Consider the following 15,425-nt stretch of genomic DNA (forward strand, 5'->3'; position numbering starts at 1 on the left):
CTTGACTAAATGAAGGGCTCGTCAGTCTGCTAATGCAGGGAAGTGTAGAGGTAAAAACTGTAGAGGGAGGTGAAGACTTTAGCAGAATAAGGAGCTTCAAATTAATGAAGGGTGTAAAATTATGCAGAGGTGGGGAGAATTACTCGTGGCAAACGAAGTTAATAGCTGCATCAAATCAAGTCTTCGGACGGCAGACGACGACAGCAAGCTAACCCACTAACGAGTCAGGGGACTTTTTAGCCCATTACCAGGTGAACTAGTAGCGCAACAGAATTTTTTGTTGTCCTCGTCTGTACACAGCCGTGGTGCTAGCTGTGACGTCACCAGTACTAGGTCCATCGTCGTACAGTAATGTTTCCGCCACGCTTCTTCCGCGCCTGCTTTAACCTCGCTTTGGCGTTGTGCTCAACTGCCAACCATCATTCCGAACGACAGAAGTTTGCGGACTGGCACATCGTGGAGCATGGCCATCGGTAGGTCGCAGCGAATGCGGCAAGCAAATGATGCCTTATACCACGATGGCCTGGGGACGGCCCCCGCAACTTGTGACGTCACAGTAGCTGCCCTGTCCGCCATACTTTGCGAACGCCCCGCTCCGTGCTGGGCCCACGGGAAAGCAATGTGTCACAAGTTACGCACTAAAGATCTTAACTCTGTCGTGGAGAGCTTGCGTGCATTTAAACGCGCAGTTAAAATACTCGTCTGAAACAGTCACCACTCACTGCCCGCCGGAGACGGCTGCTGGCAATCGTAAGACCTGCAGTGTCATGTGCTGTGACGTATGTGTCGCGGCCTGTCTTTCTCATGGGCCTCGCCCGAGCACCAGAGACGTCACAGCCAGTACCGTTCCTACGGAAGCACGAAATAATCACTACACGGCGGCGATGTTGACCACAGGTACGCCAAAAATGTCGAAGTTATCGGCTTCGCTCTGTGCATAAACAAACAATTGCACTTACCCACGCACTAGGCATTCATTCACATTTGTCCGTGGCATATTGTCCCAATATTAAATTAAAAATAGACCAGAACCCCCTTATTCTGACACAGGATTTTGGTAGGGTGGACGTCCGTAGTACGACAAATGCCGAAATCTGAAGTCACCCTCGGCCCAATTCGGACTCGTCCCATTACCATCTCACTTGATACTTAACTGGCTGACTATAAATACTGATAATTACACTGACAGTTCGCTCTACCTTGAGGAAGTGGGGGGAGAGGAAGTGGGGGAGGGGGGGAGAGAAAGTGGGGGAGGGGGGGAGAGAAAGTGGGGGAGGGGGGGAGAGGAAGTGGGGGAGGGGGAGAGAGGAAGTGGGGGAGGGGAAGAGAGGAAGTGGGGGAGGGGAAGAGAGGAAGTGGGGGAGGGGAAGAGAGGAAGTGGGGGAGGGGAAGAGAGGAAGTGGGGGAGGGGGGAGAGGAAGTGGGGGAGGGGGGAGAGGAAGTGGGGGAGGGGGGAGAGGAAGTGGGGGAGGGGGGAGAGGAAGTGGGGGAGGGGGGAGAGGAAGTGGGGGAGGGGGGAGAGGAAGTGGGGGAGGGGGGAGAGGAAGTGGGGGAGGGGGGAGAGGAAGTGGGGGAGGGGGGAGAGGAAGTGGGGGAGGGGGGAGAGGAAGTGGGGGAGGGGGGAGAGGAAGTGGGGGAGGGGGGAGAGGAAGTGGGGGGAGAGGAAGTGGGGGGAGAGGAAGTGGGGGGAGAGGAAGTGGGGGAGAGGAAGTGGGGGGAGAGGAAGTGGGGGGAGGAAGTGGGGGGAGGAAGTGGGGGGAGAAGAAGTGGAGGGAGTGGGGGGAGGGGGGAGGAAGTGGGGGGGGAGGAAGTGGGGGGGGGGGGGGAGGAAGTGTGGGGGGAGGAAGTGGGGGGGGGGAGGAAGTGGGGGGGGGGAAGTGGGGGGAGAGGAAGTGGGGGGAGAGGAAGTGGGGGGAGAGGAAGTTGGGGGGAGAGGAAGTTGGGGGGTGGAGAGGAAGTTGGGGGGTGGAGAGGAAGTTGGGGGGTGGAGAGGAAGTTGGGGGGTGGAGAGGAAGTTGGGGGGTGGAGAGGCAGGGGAGGGGGAAGGGGGGTGGAGAGGCATGGGAGGGGGAAGGGAAGTGGGGAGGGGGAAGGGAAGTGGGGAGGGGGAAGGGAAGTGGGGAGGGGGAAGGGAAGTGGGGAGGGGGAAGGGAAGTGGGGAGGGGGAAGGGAAGTGGGGAGGGGGAAGGGAAGTGGGGAGGGGGAAGGGAAGTGGGGAGGGGGAAGGGAAGTGGGGAGGGGGAAGGGAAGTGGGGAGGGGGAAGGGAAGTGGGGAGGGGGAAGGGAAGTGGGGAGGGGGAAGGGAAGTGGGGAGGGGGAAGGGAAGTGGGGAGGGGGAAAGGAAGTGGGGGGGGGAAAGGAAGTGGGGGGGGGAAAGGAAGTGGGGGGAAAGGAAGTGGGGGGAAAGGAAGTGGGGGGAAAGGAAGTGGGGGGGAAAGGAAGTGGGGGGGGAAGGAAGTGGGGGGAAAGGAAGTGGGGGGAAAGGAAGTGGGGGGAAAGGAAGTGGGGGGAAGGAAGTGGGGGGGGAAGGAAGTGGGGGGAAGGAAGTGGGGGGGGAAAGGAAGTAGGGGGGGAAAGGAAGTAGGGGGGAAGGAAGTAGGGGGGAAGGAAGTAGGGGGGAAGGAAGTAGGGGGGAAGGAAGTAGGGGGGAAGGAAGTAGGGGGGAAGGAAGTAGGGGGGAAAGGAAGTGGGGAGAGGGGAGGGTGATGAAGGGGGAGAGGGGAGGGAGATGAAGGGGGAGATGGGAGGGAGATGAAGGGGGAGAGGGGGGGGAGATGAATGGGGTGAGGGGAGGGAGATGAAGGGGGAGAGGGGAGGGAGATGAAGGGGGAGAGGGGAGGGAGATGAAGGGGTGAGAGGGGAGGGAGATGAAGGGGTGAGAGGGGAGGGAGATGAAGGGGTGAGAGGGGAGGGAGATGAAGGGGTGAGAGGGGAGGGAGATGAAGGGGTGAGAGGGGAGGGAGATGAAGGGGTGAGAGGGGAGGGAGATGAAGGGGTGAGAGGGGAGGGAGATGAAGGGGGAGGGGAGGGAGGGGGGGGAGAGAGAGAGAGAGAGAGAGAGAGAGAGAGAGAGAGAGAGAGTCCATCACCACTTGGCAATAACGTGACTGGAAACCCGAGACACTGTCCACAACGACAAGTTGATAGCATAGGAAGATACCCGTCGTGGGTGCAGGGAGGCCAGATACTGACCTGCGGGTCTTGCGAGTGCGGCGGCAGCCCGATGGCGGCGGGGTGCACGCGGGTGGCGTTGGCGTGCCTGGGCGGGCCCTTGCTGGGCGGCAGTGCGCCGTTGGCGCGCGGCTCGCCCGGCTTGAGCGGCCGGCCAGGGTAGCCGCCGCGGCCCCCGTACGCCGGCTTGCCGTCCGCGGGCTTCAGGAAGCTGCCCCGGACCTGCTGCTGCGGCGGGGGAGGCGGCGGCTGGGCCGGAGCCACCAGGGGCTGCAGCAGCGGCTGCGGCTGCAGTTGGGGCTGCGAGTGGTGCCGCGGTGGCTTCTTGAACTCGCTCCCCTGCAACACCGGCCACAGCTCCTGCTACACATGCCTCATCTAGCCGTCAAGCATTCCACCATCGTCTTCACCACACCTGCAAATGTCTATTACAAAACGTACACATACAACTCTTTGCGCGGACACTTTCGCGTGGCAGTTTTAGTAGGGGGATGTTCGAAACATCGCTGCCTGAAGTGGTGGATATCGGGCCTCTGTGGAACACAATGTGCAACGTTGGAAAATCACTGAATGCAGGCTGCCTTGGCGAATTTCACTGATGAATTATTCTCCGTTATTAGCTGCGTCGTGATGTCTTGTCGCAAAGGTAGTTTCAAACTGAGCTCTGGACACCGAATGTGCCGTGACAAATGTTCTGATGTGAACGCGGTGGATGCAGCGGGCGGAACAGACAGCAGGTCCCAGAACCAGACGAATCCCTCAAGCCAAAAGAGAATCTGCTTCGAGTAACAAGCAGATGCACTGCCGATTGGCACTAAAGAGGTCTCAAATCTAAAGGCTCGCAACATGCTGGAAGCCAAAGCAGATTTGTTAGCACTGTGTAGAGCTCGTACCCAACAACCTACCTGCGGCGTTCTTAAGGGGATACGGAATCGGATTTTGGGTTAAAAAATCGAATTTTTTTTTATTGGCGTATAATATTCTGCCATGTTTCCTCTTTAAAATGACGTATCATACAGAGCTCTACTACAATTATAACTATTTTATTTTTATATATTTGTGAGATCGGGTATTGCGCTTTAGTTATACACGTCTCTCGTGGCTGACCATGAACTTTTTGGCAGTACCTTTAAAGTGACATGAATTCAAATATCCCGGTTTCCAGCGACTATTTATACAATAGTTGCCCGAAAATGTTTCTCTCTGGTTTCCTCAAGTTACTCTTTGACTTTGTGGCGGGACTGTTTTGTAAACAGTGTGATATAAGAAAGTAGTTGTTGTTGAGTTATTTCGTATTTAGTGCTTCATTTTTCGCAGTGAAAATGCCTAGAGCTAAAGCAAAAGTATTTAAAAAGCGTGTGAACTGGCAAAAGAAAAGAAATAATGATTCATTAGCAAAGCAAAGCAGTTCATCATCATCAAAGTTGGAAAATGTGAATCCACTTATTACTGATTTGCCGAACGAACTTACACCAAATGAAAACAGTGCTTCTCATAAAAAACTAAGAGATTTGGAAGAGAAATATAATTTACTTGATAGAGGGAATGAAGTTTTTGAACTCATTGATACGAATATATTGTGTGAAGCTCTTGAAAACAGTTTGTGCTGCAAAAAATGTCATGGAAACGTTTCTCTGAAAGTAGAATCCCATGTTGGCCTGGCTGCCCAGTTTAATTTAATATGCAGTGTTTGTAAATACAGCTGTAAGTTTCCAAGTTCGGTTTCAGTAACTGTAAATAATGGATACAAGAAAACTGAACTTTATAGTGTAAATATTAGGTTAGTTTATGGATTGCGAGCAATTGATAAGGGCAAAGCAGCTGGTGATATGCTATGTGGTGTTCTAAATCTTCCAAGTGCACCTTCAAAGTTTGAAGCTTACAATTATGTACTAGGATCTGCAGTTGAAGATGTAGCACAGAAGTCAATGCAGGTTGCTGTGGAAGAAGCAGTGGAAGAAAATGACGGCAGTCGTGACCTCACAGTGGCGTTTGATGGCACGTGGCAGAAAAGGGGCCACACCTCCAACAATGGTGTTGTAACAGCAACTAGTGTTGATACTGGCAAGGTTATTGATGTTGCAATAATGTCTAAATACTGTAGGTGCACAGGCAGGCTGAAAAATGAACACAGTGATGACTGTATTGCTAATTATTATGGTAGTAGTGGTGGCATGGAGGTTGCTGGGGTGAAGAAAATTTTTCATCGCTCTTCACAGTGGTATAATGTTCGCTATGTCAAATATCTGGGAGATGGTGACTCTAAAGCATTCAAAGAAGTTTTGGAAAGCAAACCATATGGGAACAGTGTAAATATAAGCAAACTTGAATGTATAGGACATGTGCAGAAGAGAATGGGTGCCAGGCTGAGAAGGTTAAAATCAGTTATGAAAGGGAAAAAACTAGATGATGGGAAAACCTTGGATGGCAGAGGAAGATTGACTGATTCCATAATAGACCACATTCAGAACTGCTATGGCCTTGCAATCAGGCAAAATACAGGCAATCTTGAAGAAATGAGTAGAGCTATATGGGCTTTATATTTCCACACCGCATCCACGGATGAGCATCCACAACATGGTTTGTGCCCCAAAGGTGAAAACAGCTGGTGTAAATACAATAGGGGACTAACAACAGGAGAGAAATACATTCACCACCACAGTCTACCATCAGCCATCATGGCAGAAATAAAGCCCATTTTCAGAGATCTGGCTGACAGAAGTCTTCTGATGAAATGTCTTCATGGAAAAACGCAGAACCCCAACGAGTGCTTGAATAGTGTGATATGGCATCGTCTCCCAAAAACAGTGTTTGTCGGAATTAATACACTACATTTTGGTGTGTATGATGCTGTGGCAACCTTCAATCTTGGAAATATAACTAAATGCCAGGTCCTTCAAAAGTTGGGTATGTGTGTTGGTTCCCGTACGGTACGTGCTATGTTCTTTTTAGATCAGCACAGACTAAGGCATGCTGATAATATAATCAAGACATTAGTGAAAAAAGCAAGACAGGTGCAGAGGGGTGCCAAAAGAAGACTTGAAGATGATTATGAAGACTGTGAAGGGGGTATTAGCTACGGATCAGGAATGTTTTAATCTTCTTTCTCCGTTTCCCGTAAGTTTACTTTTTACTTCATCTAGGAACATTATCTCAGGTACTGGTCAACCTAGAAGTCTGAAATTTCTATGACGTAGTGACATAGGTCCCTATTACATACTGAAACAACGATTTTTTAATTACTTGATTTACAAAAGACTTAGGGGTGATAGTCTAGTAAAAAGCGATGGAAAAAATTTACTTAAAAATAAATGTACAATATCTCTGTAAGAAAATACTTTGACAATAAACTGTTGTTTCAGTATTGTTGTAACATATGAATGCACATACAGTAAAATTTTTACCTCTCTGTCTCCAGTAGTTTGTGAGAAAATGTTCCCTATAGTAGGCATATATTAACATTGCGGGGATAGGTGATTCCGTATCCCCTTAACACTAAAAGTACTCTATGAAGTTTTGCACTACCTTCATACACTATTTGATCCAAAGTATCCGCACACCTGTCAGTATGATAGCGATGTTGGATGTTGGGGTCTGGAGCGAAGTTGACGTTCCAACTCATCCGAAGCTCTTCCATTTGGTTCAGCCCATTTCAATAACTATACTGTCAACAAACCATTATCTCACACACGCTGCTTTATGAGGGGGCGAATTTTCAAATTCATAGAAACAGTTACCGTCTGCGAAATGTCTCTTTACTGTACGCCGCACACAATGCCAAAAAGCAGCTAGTAGGCTGCTGTTGGATCCAGGCCTGGACCAGTCTCACACTTCGTCGTCCGTTGCGAATCGATGTCCGCGAATAGCTTGTTTTAGAGGTCCAAAGACATGCAAATCACACTGTGGACGGTCGGGACTGTACGGTGGATGTTCCAGCGTTTCCCACCGAAAATGCTGCAGTGTCGTCTTCACCGCATTGGCCATGTGTGGACGGGCATTATGCGGCAGGATAACGCCACTGGACAACATGCCTGCGCCTTTCGACTTGATGGCTCGTTTAAGGTTCTGTTAAAGTGGCTTCATAACACTGAGCATTGATGGTTGTACCCCGTTCCAGGAACTCGACAAAAAATGTGCCCTTGTGGTAAAAAAAGGACGTCATGGCCTTACGAGAACAGGTGTGCACGGCCTTTGATTTCTTTGGAGATGGCGAAGTCTCATGTTTCCACTGTTTGCTCCGATGCTCGCTTTCCGGTTCAAAATGGTGACACCAGGCTTCGTCACCTGTGACAATACGCGATAGAAAGCCGTATTCCCACTCATGACAACGTTGCAGATGACTCATAGACAGCGCCACTAGAGTATTGCGCTGTTCGGCGGTCAGTTGGTGGGGAACCCACTGCACACACACTCTTTGGAAGTTCAAGTGTTTATGCATTATGGTGTGGGCAGTGCCAACGCTAATACCCAGTAACGGATGGATCTCGTCCACGGTGATTCTGCGGTTGGCCAAGACTAAAGCATTCACTTCCGCAACCATTCCCCGTGTTATGACACGATGAGTCTGTCCAGGATGAGCATCGTCTTTCAGTGACTCGCACCCCTCAAAGAATCGTTTGCCTTATTCCACAACACTTAAACGACTGACTACTCACAGTACAGTCTTCTACCTTCGATACATTTCACGGCGTCCAACTCCCTCCGCCGCCAAAAATCGAATCTTTAGGCAGTACAACTGTCATTGTTTCGGGGCAGACCCATGCTACAGAGGTTTGAGGAGCGAATTCACGATATCTCGGCGACCAAATCCGCCGTTACCACGTATGTGAATCAGCGGCCCGTTATACACAAGAGTTACATGACCTGTGTCTAGATATCTTATGCTACATAGCTCCACAAACCTACCAAAAAGCTGTCGAATCCCTGATACGCTAAATCAGCTGTGTATTTCGTTCCAAATACGTACAAACAAGTCATTAAGCAGATGGTCATAATGTTTTTGGTTCATCAGTGTATTGAATACTTACAAAATAATACAGTTCATGAGTATTAAACTCCCTGCGAACCCCTTAAAAACTGGCGTTGTAGGAAAAAATGTGCACACGACTGCTGGAAAGCGGGAGATGACAGGCGGGGAGGTGACAGATTACCCATCCCTCTGGATCATGTACAATGAAGAGGCAAAGAAACTGGTACACCTGCCTAATATCGTGCAGGGTCCCCGCGAGCACGCAGAAGTGCCGCAACACGACGTAACATGGACTCCACTTACGTTTAAAGTAGTGCAGGAGGGACCTGAAACCATGAATCCTGCAGCGCTGTCCATAAACCCGTAAGGGTGCGAAGGGCGGAGATCTCTTCTGAACGGCACGTTGTAAGGCATCTCAGATAATCTCGGTAATGTTCACGTCTGGGGAGTTTGGTGGCCAGCCGAAGTGTTTAAACTCAGTGGAGTGTTCCTGGAGCCACTCTGTAGCGGTTCTGGACGTGTGGTGTGTCGCATTGTTCTTCGGAATTGCTATAGTCCGTCAGAATGCACAATGGACATGAATGGATGCAGGTGATGAGACAGGATGCTTACTTTCATGTCACTTGTCACAATCTTATCTAGACATATCAGGGGTCCCATATCACTCCAACTGCACACGCCGCACACTATTACAGGGTCTCCACCAGCTTTGACAGACGCATGCTGATACGCAGGGTCCATGGATTAATGACGTTGTCTCCATACCCATAGACGTCCATCCGCTCGATACCATTTGAAACGAGACTCGTCCGATCAGGCAACATGTTTCCACTCATCAACAGTCCAATAACGTGTTGACAGGCCAAGGCGAGGAGTAAAGCTTTGCGTCGTGCAGTCATCAGAGGCCCACGAGTGGATCTTCGGCTTTGAAAGCCCGTATCGATGATGATGTGTGAATGGTTTGCACGCTGACACTTGTTGAAGGCCCAGTATTGAAATCTGCAGCTATTTGTGGATGGTCTCTTTCTTGCAGCGATGTCGGAGATTTGATGTTTTACCGGATTCCTGATTATCACGGTACACTAGTGAAATGGTCGTACGAGAAAATCCCCACTTCATCACTACCTCGGATATGCTGTGCCCCATCGCTCGGGCCCCGACTATAACATCGCGTTCAATCTCATATAAATCTTGATAGCCTACCATCACAGCAGCAGTAACCGATCTAACAACCACGCCAGACACTTGTCTTATACAGGGTGTTACAAAAAGGTACGGCCAAACTTCCAGGAAACATTCCTCACACACAAAGAAAAGATGTTATGTGGACATGTGTCCGGAAACGCTTAATTTCCATGTTAGAGCTCATTTTAGTTTCGTCAGTATGTACTGTACTTCCTCGATTCACCGCCAGTTGGCCCAATTGAAGGCAGGTAATGTTGACTTCGGTGCTTGCGTTGACATGCGACTCATTGCTCTACAGTACTAGCATCAAGCACATCAGTACGTAGCATCAACAGGTTAGTGTTCATCACGAACTTGGTTTTGCAGTCAGTGAAATGTTTACAAATGCGGAGTTGGCAGATGCCCATTTGATGTATTGATTAGCACGGGGCAATAGCCGTGGCGCGGTACGTTTGTATCGAGACAGATTTCCAGAACGAAGGTGTTCCGACAGGAAGACGTTCGAAGCAATTGATCGGCGTCTTAGGGAGCACGGAACATTCCAGCCTATGACTCGCGACTGGGGAAGACCTAGAACGACGAGGACACCTGCAATGGACGAGGCAATTCTTCGTGCAGTTGACGACAACCCTAATGTCAGCGTCAGAGAAGTTGCTGCTGTACAAGGTAACGTTGACCACGTCACTGTATGGAGTGTGCTACGGGAGAACCAGTTGTTTCCGTACCATGTACGGCGTGTGCAGGCACTATCAGCAGCTGATTGGCCTCCACGGCTACACTTCTGCGAATGGTTCATCCAACAATGTGTCAATCCTCATTTCAGTGCAAATGTTCTCTTTACGGATGAAGCTTCATTCCAACGTGATCAAATTGTAAATTTTCACAATCAACATGTGTGGGCTGACGAGAATCCGCACGTAATTGTGCAATCACATCATCAACACAGATTTTCTGTGAACGTTTGGGCAGGCATCGTTGGTGATGTCTTGATTGGGCCTCATGTTCTTCCACCTACGCTAAATGGACCACGTCATCATGATTTAATACAGGATACTCTACCTGTGCTGATAGAACATGTGCCTTTACAAGTACGACACAACATGTGGTTCATGCACGATGGAGCTCCTGCTCATTTCAGTCGAAGTGTTCGTACGCTTCTCAACAACAGATTCGGTGACCGATGGATCGGTAGAGGCGGACCAATTCCATGGCCTCCACGCTCTCCTGACCTCAACCCTCTTGACTTTCATTTATGGGGGCATTTGAAAGCTCTCGTCCACGCAACCCTGGTACCAAATGTAGAGACTCTTCGTGCTCGTATTATGGACGGCTGTGATACAATACGCCATTCTCCAGGGCTGCATCAGCGCATCAGGGATTCCATGCGACGGAGGGTGGATGCATGTATCCTCGCTAACGGAGGACATTTTGAACATTTCCTATAACAAAGTTTTTGAAGTCACGCTGGTACGTTCTGTTACTGTTTGTTTCCATTCCATGATTAATGTGATTTGAAGATAAGTAATAAATGAGCTCTAACATGGAAAGTAAGCGTTTCCGGACACATGTCCACATAATATATTTTCTTTCTGTGTGTGAGGAATGTTTCCTGAAAGTATGGCTGTACCTTTTTGTAACACCCTGTATAGGCGTTGCCGTATTCTGCTGTTTACATGTATCTCTATTTCAATGTGTATGCCTATACCGGTTTCTTTGGCGCTTCAGTGTAAATTCTTCCGCAAATCTCTGGTGCCCTGAAGTCTCCGTATCGCTCATTTCCAGACACTTTCGAAATTCACTCTACTGACTATGTAGCTAACCATTTCAGCTACGGCCTACTGCAATGTCGACAGGTGAGAGCCATCGACAGGCGAGTGACACAGTGTGTATCATGTTAAGGTTAGGTATTAGCGCAAATATTATCACAGCACGCGACTTTCAATATGTGCTATTTAGGAGTACGACACCACTGGGTCCTACGGTAAGAAAGCACAATACCTGGTGGGGCGGGGCGAGCCGCGAAGCGGCGGGGGCGACGACGGCGGAGGGCGGCGCGGGGGACGCCGGAGGCAGGCCGTCGATGCCGATGAGCCGCTTGGGCTCGTCCACCAGCAACCGCTGCATCATCTCGTAGTTGCCCAGCTTGCGCTGGATCTGCGAGGCAGTCGTGTCCGCCGGCGAAGGCGTCACCTGCAAAATAAACAATTTCCAACTGCTGACCGACATTTATGATCTAGAGAGTCGCTACCGCACCGTAAACCAATTCCAAGCCTTTTTTTTTTCCAAAAGTCACAATTTTACATCACCAAGGCAATTTTCTCGGTTGCCTACAGCTACAATGGAAACCTCTAAATTATCTGCGAAAAAACAATACCACTTAACTGACTTTTTTCTGATTTCGGTCGTCTGGCGTTAAGGCTGTTACCGTGCACTGATGTTCCCAATTCTTTACACTAAAAATTAAGTTGCAGCTGAAAGTAAACTGCTTAAGTCAAACAAGGTACAAAAAAAGGAAATTGTACATTACTACAAAAAGATTAAATACCACGTAAAGTGACGCGTCGGGCACAGCCGTGAGGCTGCTCGCGGATGAGGTTTTTTAGGAGGGTAATCCCAAAAGTAAGGTCTATTTTTTTAGGAGTACACAGACCTGTTTATTTCTACAATGGTTTACATCAGTTTACAGCTTGAGCATTTAGATATTTTTCGACATAATCACCATTTCTGCCGATGCATTTTTGTAGACACTGTGGCAGTTTTTGTATGCCCATGTCATACCAGCTCGCCGCCATGCTGTTCAGAAAGTTATGAACCTCTTGGGCATACAAAAACTGCCACAGCGTCTACAAAAATGCATCCACAGAAATGGTGATTATGTCGAAAAATAGCTAAATGTTCAAGCTGTAAACTGATGTAAACCACTGTAGAAATAAACAGGTCTATGTACTTATAAAAAAATAGGAGACCTTACTTTTGGGATTACCTTCGTATTTGGAAATTCCGGTGTAATGTCTGGTAGCTACCAATCGCTCCCACAAACAAATCTCTACTTCCATACGCTACTTTCAAGAGAGCAACTATTTCTTCCTCAGTGAACAGATCGTCCAGTGAAACGCTCTCCATTTAAGCCCTGACTTAACCGCAATTCGCTACGGAGACACGTAGCACACATTATCGCTTTTGCATTTACGTGCGAAATTGACAAAAATCAGTTAAGCAGTGGGTTTTTTTTCAACTAACAATAAAATTTTAAACGGTGGCGACTCCGTTTCCTGTTTTATGTGACAGTTCTACTGTACTTGCTTTCACAGTTTTTTTCAGTTGGCATGTTTTTGCGATTATTCCAAGCTCAGCTAGGATTGGAAACAAGATATATAAAAAGACTAGTGTCTTTTTTTCTAATGTTTAATGAACAATATTCAGTAGCAATATTTTGTATCGTTTACTGGAATTTCCATAGTTAACGTCATCCCGTCAGCAGTTCCATGCCATGGCTTGTCATTCATCGTGCAATGGCCTCTAGTAAATGAGAAACTTGGCAGAAACATACTTCGAACTGTTGTCACTCGCAATATTTTAACACTTTGATAACCATGCCTCATGTTTCAAATCGCACGTCCTTTCATATTGTGATCATCTGTGCATGGTACTGTGATAAAATACAGACATCCTTTACAATGAAGTTAGTAAAAATGAACCGAAAGGTAATTATATCATATGACCTACAAACCTGCTTTTTATTCGGAACCGCACGTTTTTTAAAAGTTAAAACCCTTTTATTTGTGTGATGACAAATTCTCAAGGGCAAGTTACTGTCAGATACACAAGTAACGAGAGAAGAATATGGAGCCCGAGAATCAACGCACAGTAATGAATATTCCTCAGGTCGGCGACCGCAACAGAGACAGCCGCGAATCCAGCGACAAACATTACAATATTTCAATACATTTCATCACCACAATCGATTGTTTCGGAAGCAGGACCTCAGAGTGATTCGTAACAACAAGGCATTTTCCACTTCTTTCCGTCAACAAACAATTCACCTCCAAGCAGTGCGTTTCGGAATTACTGGGGTCGTCCTGACTTCGCTGACTTTTCCAGTTAATTCAATTTCCCAATTTTGCAGGATTCCCAGACAAATCGACGCCCTGTATTACAACCGTATGGTCTGGTGTCGTAGCTACGCAGGCAAAGTGTTTCTTCTTGGACACTGCACCATCAGAAAGAAGTAACGTCCTCTTGCGTTTTACATCTGTGTGTGCACTTCGTGACTGATCATGGAAAACTACGCTCGTTGTTAACATCTCAGGACTACAAGCTTTAACTACAGAGACTGTGTATATATTGCATTCCGATCGGGAAATAGCAGTGAGGAACTACAAGTTATATGCATAGCCAACTTCTGATATCTGAGATGTCAGGAGAACCTGCAAAAACCTGTGCCAACCGAATAACCGCTTCCAATCAAACAAACTAACTCTTCATTCCCAGTATCTGTCTAGACAATCAGTAAGTTTACTTTCTTCGATTTGAAGTTTTTTCTTCCTTCCGTTTAGTAAATTCTAGGCCGCTCCAGTAAATGGAAACAGTCTGGAGTAAGGCACCCGTTTAGTGACAAACGGCTGAAGCTCTGTTACAGGTTTCAGTGTTCTCGTAACACCCCAGTACACGGTCGTTATATGTGTCCTCTTGTTTTGTACGAAGCAACCTGACCAGTGACTGGACTGTTTTGTACACACTCGGTACGGATGTTCCGCGGTAAAACTTACATTCAATGATCAGTTCAGCATAATGAAATAAGATTTTTGGCGATTGACAGTACACGGTTTTCTCCAAGTTGTAGTGCGAAAATTGGGCGATTAATTTTTCTTTCTGGGTAATAATCTTAAAATTCTCATCAATAAAGAAAGTAAAGCAACTAATTCTTTCTATTGAATTAAGCACCTTTTCTAAGAGCGTTTTGGAGCCCTTTATGCAGGCATACGATGAAAGTGCTTGTTAATGTTTCCAGTGCAAACTTTTAGGAAAGAATATACCTGAAATATTTTAAGTTATTCTGGAAGTTAACAACGTAACGCAGTTCCCATTCTTTTAAGCGACGTTTATTTGGCTATGGAGGCGGCACGGTTTAGTACCGGCAAGCCAATCTGTCTCCGTGATCGAACATTACCGCTTCAGTAACTGTCGTGGCACTAAACTCCTCATTTGAGGTACTATCGATTGTTATTGGAAAATTAAGCGATGTTGTTACTAGTTTATATTGCACTATTCGCCGGTTAAGTCGCACATGGAGTGCATACAATGTGTGTATACATCTTGGTGGAGGTAAAGTACGTGGTCCGAAGTAGCAGCTCTGTTGTTGACTTACAGGAGTAATACATTAACATTACTCCACTCTGGCCTAGAATACCCGCAACTGAACACAGCTTGGGCGGGTGGTGACACAGATTCGCGACAGAAGAAAATTTGAGCGGCACAGTGCGCAAGGATTGGGTGAAGCTGCAGGGACTTAGTCGTTCTGTGCATGATAGCTCTCTGTTTACACGGAGGATACGTTCATTTATACACGACCTCTTTCTTGCCTCACTGCTTCTGTGACGACGTGAGGAAGCTGTCAGCCGTGTAACATGGCGTTCCAGGCCTAGTTACCATCAGTGCGTCTCTGTCTCAAGCAGTACGTCACTTCTTTCATCCAGATTAATTCACGGACCACACCAATTCTGACAAGAGTGAAATAAGAACACCTCAATGCCTTGTTCTCGTTAATTTTTCGTAGCACGGGATATGTAGTCTCTGTGTTGTACTGACTACTAAGATTAGAGATTTTTAATATAGTCAACATGAAGTACTCACCATAGTATTCTCTTAGAATGATTTAGGCTGATTATAAAAATTGAGATTTTCGGAGGAAAGGAAACTAGAAGTTCTAAGACATGTATGTATCTTTCATGTCCCAATTTTATGCCAATTCACAGTGTAAACGGCCTACATATGTTGTATTTGGATCAGTTCTCTAAATTACATTGTTTTGTAGCTTTAATGTTTATTTCCGGTCTCAACAATGGGCCTAGTTCGGCTAGTGCCAGCGTGCAGCTAATGC

At 47.5% G+C, this 15,425-nt stretch overlaps 1 protein-coding gene across 1 annotated transcript in view; it reads right to left on the reverse strand.

The window, feature by feature from the left end:
• Positions 1-15,425, reverse strand: part of LOC126413026 (AF4/FMR2 family member lilli) — a 423,561-nt gene that overhangs the window by 190,667 nt on the left and 217,469 nt on the right. Inside the window, exons 3-4 of the mRNA XM_050082919.1 lie at positions 11,324-11,515; positions 3,193-3,510 (exon numbers count right to left, since the gene is read on the reverse strand). Of these exons, the coding sequence (XP_049938876.1) occupies positions 3,193-3,510; positions 11,324-11,515 (510 nt within the window). The remainder of the gene's footprint in view (positions 1-3,192; positions 3,511-11,323; positions 11,516-15,425) is intronic.

The sequence above is a fragment of the Schistocerca serialis genome, chromosome 7 (genome assembly GCF_023864345.2).
Source record: "Schistocerca serialis cubense isolate TAMUIC-IGC-003099 chromosome 7, iqSchSeri2.2, whole genome shotgun sequence".
NCBI classification, from domain to species: domain Eukaryota; kingdom Metazoa; phylum Arthropoda; class Insecta; order Orthoptera; family Acrididae; genus Schistocerca; species Schistocerca serialis.